We start from the raw sequence: 2284 nt of genomic DNA, 5'->3' as shown, positions 1-2284 counted from the left end.
CCCCCATTACTCTGAGATACAAAACATCCACAATCACTTCCTCTTCAGACCCCCATTACTCTGAGATACAAAACATCCACAATCACTTCCTCTTCAGACCCCCATTACTCTGAGATACAAAACATCCACAATCACTTCCTCTTCAGACCCCCATTACTCTGAGATACAAAACATCCACAATCACTACAACACCTACAAAAAAATAAAAAACAATCGCTACTCGCTAAGTTCTGCAAAGTTTTCCCAACAACGATTTACAACACGATAGAAAAACATAACAGTGTTGACTTTCTCGTAAGAACCTTCACTGTCCCACGAACATAGAAATATCCCTCCAACTCTATGTGAAGAGCCAAGACTCTAGCTCTTGGAGATGTCTAGCTTGACGAGAATATTCAGCAATATTTGCCAACTGTTTACAATAAAAAATGTTTAACGACAGACATTAATTTTCAGGAATGCAGACTACTAGTGGCCTTTTCGAATTTTTCAGATTTAATGCCATTTATGTTATTCGTCACAATGTACATAGAAACATTAATGTAGCAGTTTTCAGCAGACATAAGAGTGAATGTTTGTGTATCTCCATCCAGGTTTTCTTCCGTAATTTCTTGTGTCTAAGAAAATGTCAAAAAACTGTAAAATATCATTCTCAAACTTTAAAATAAAACTATAAAATAAAAAATGTGAAAAAAAATAAATATAGAAATAAATAAATACATACAGAAATAAATAAATACTAAATAAATACATAAATGTGGAAATAAATAAATGTGGAAAAAAATATACATATGAAAATAAAAGCATAAATCGTTTTTATTTTATTTTTACATTTCATTGTATATTTAATCAAAGGAATTAAAATAATCATAAAAAAATAATCACAACAATAAAACAAGGAATTTAAAAGCTTTTAAAATGATTTAAAATAAATTAAAACCGTTAAGAATAGAAAATTATTATACATAAAATACAGTGCAATCAGTTCGGACGTAGCACAGTGTTCATTCAGAAAATGCACAGCTAAACAGATGAGTTTTGAGTCTGGATTTAACATATTTGTATATTTAATCCTGCCGATTTCAGATCCAACCCCAATCAAACACTCCTGAAGCAGCTAATCAAGGTGTTCATGGCTACTTGATTACAGGCAGGTGTGTTGGAGCAGAGCTGGAGACCCGTGCTAAACCAGTAACTGTAAACTGTAAATGCACATGACAACACGTCAGCCTCACCTGCAGGATCTGATGAGCCACAGAGCAGTTGGTGAAGAGGGCCACCATGCATTTAATGCACTGATAGGCCCGTTTCTGATAATGGTTCTTGGAGCGCTGGATGGTGTCAAAGAGCCCGTCTCGGTCATCAGGGATGCCCTTCAAAACATTGTGGATCCTAAAGAGAGAACTGATATGAGGACACTTGCTCTTTGACATTCAGATGCTCTCATCATCACGCAGATCTCGACTCACCGGTGCGTCTGCCACGAGTCCTCAATCAGGAGGATCTGCAGCAGGAGATCCAGGTAAGGCCTCAGCTCATAGGTGTAGGAATACGCCACCTGACCGCCAGGAAGCACAGAACACACTGTAAACACTAGAGCTCGACCGATAATAAGGATTTTACTGATACTGATAGCTAGGTTGGCCCAAACTGGCCGATACCGATTAATCAACCGATAGTTTTTAAAATGGATACTGAATGAAAACTAAAATAATGCTTTACTATATAAAAAAAAAACAGTACTGAACCAGACTTTGTAAATGAAAAAATATATATATTGATCATTAAAATGTTACCAGAAGAAACTAAATAAAAAATTTATTAGTACTAGTAAATGTTGAATTAACACACTCTAATGAGGAACTATACTTCTACAGCTTTCATTCATCTTAATGTTACAAATGAACTCTTATTGTAAAGTGTTACCATTTCATTTCACCAGTCACTGGGGGACCATAGGCAGGCTAGGGGAACTCATATTAATGTTAAAAAACCTAATAAAGTGAAATTTTCATGCCATGGGACCTTTAAAGATGACCATCTGTAAATATCTACACAAAGGCCATAGCAGTGAAATTACATTCATACGGATATTGTATGTATAATATCACACTTTTATTTTGTTCTATTTTAGAACACTTGATTATCTAATCAAAATAACAAAATATGTTAGTCACACACCAGGCAGAAGCGCAGCGCCGCGTCTCTAGGACAACTCACAGGTATCTCTCTCTCACACACACTCACACACACACAAACTCACTCACTCACTCACTCACTCACA

The 2284-nt window shown here is 35.8% G+C and overlaps 1 protein-coding gene across 1 annotated transcript in view; it reads right to left on the bottom strand.

The window, feature by feature from the left end:
• Positions 1-2284, bottom strand: part of LOC107750838 (probable ubiquitin carboxyl-terminal hydrolase FAF-X) — a 43147-nt gene that overhangs the window by 3860 nt on the left and 37003 nt on the right. The window contains exons 35-36 of the mRNA XM_016566387.1: positions 1470-1558; positions 1236-1392 (exon numbers count right to left, since the gene is read on the bottom strand). Coding sequence (XP_016421873.1) covers positions 1236-1392; positions 1470-1558 — 246 coding nt within the window. The remainder of the gene's footprint in view (positions 1-1235; positions 1393-1469; positions 1559-2284) is intronic.

Source organism: Sinocyclocheilus rhinocerous, unplaced genomic scaffold (genome assembly GCF_001515625.1).
Source record: "Sinocyclocheilus rhinocerous isolate Xijiao unplaced genomic scaffold, SAMN03320098_v1.1 scaffold3529, whole genome shotgun sequence".
In the NCBI taxonomy this organism is placed as follows: Eukaryota; Metazoa; Chordata; class Actinopteri; order Cypriniformes; family Cyprinidae; genus Sinocyclocheilus; species Sinocyclocheilus rhinocerous.
Note: the sequence above shows the minus strand (reverse complement) of the source record. Positions and strands in the feature narration are given on the sequence as shown.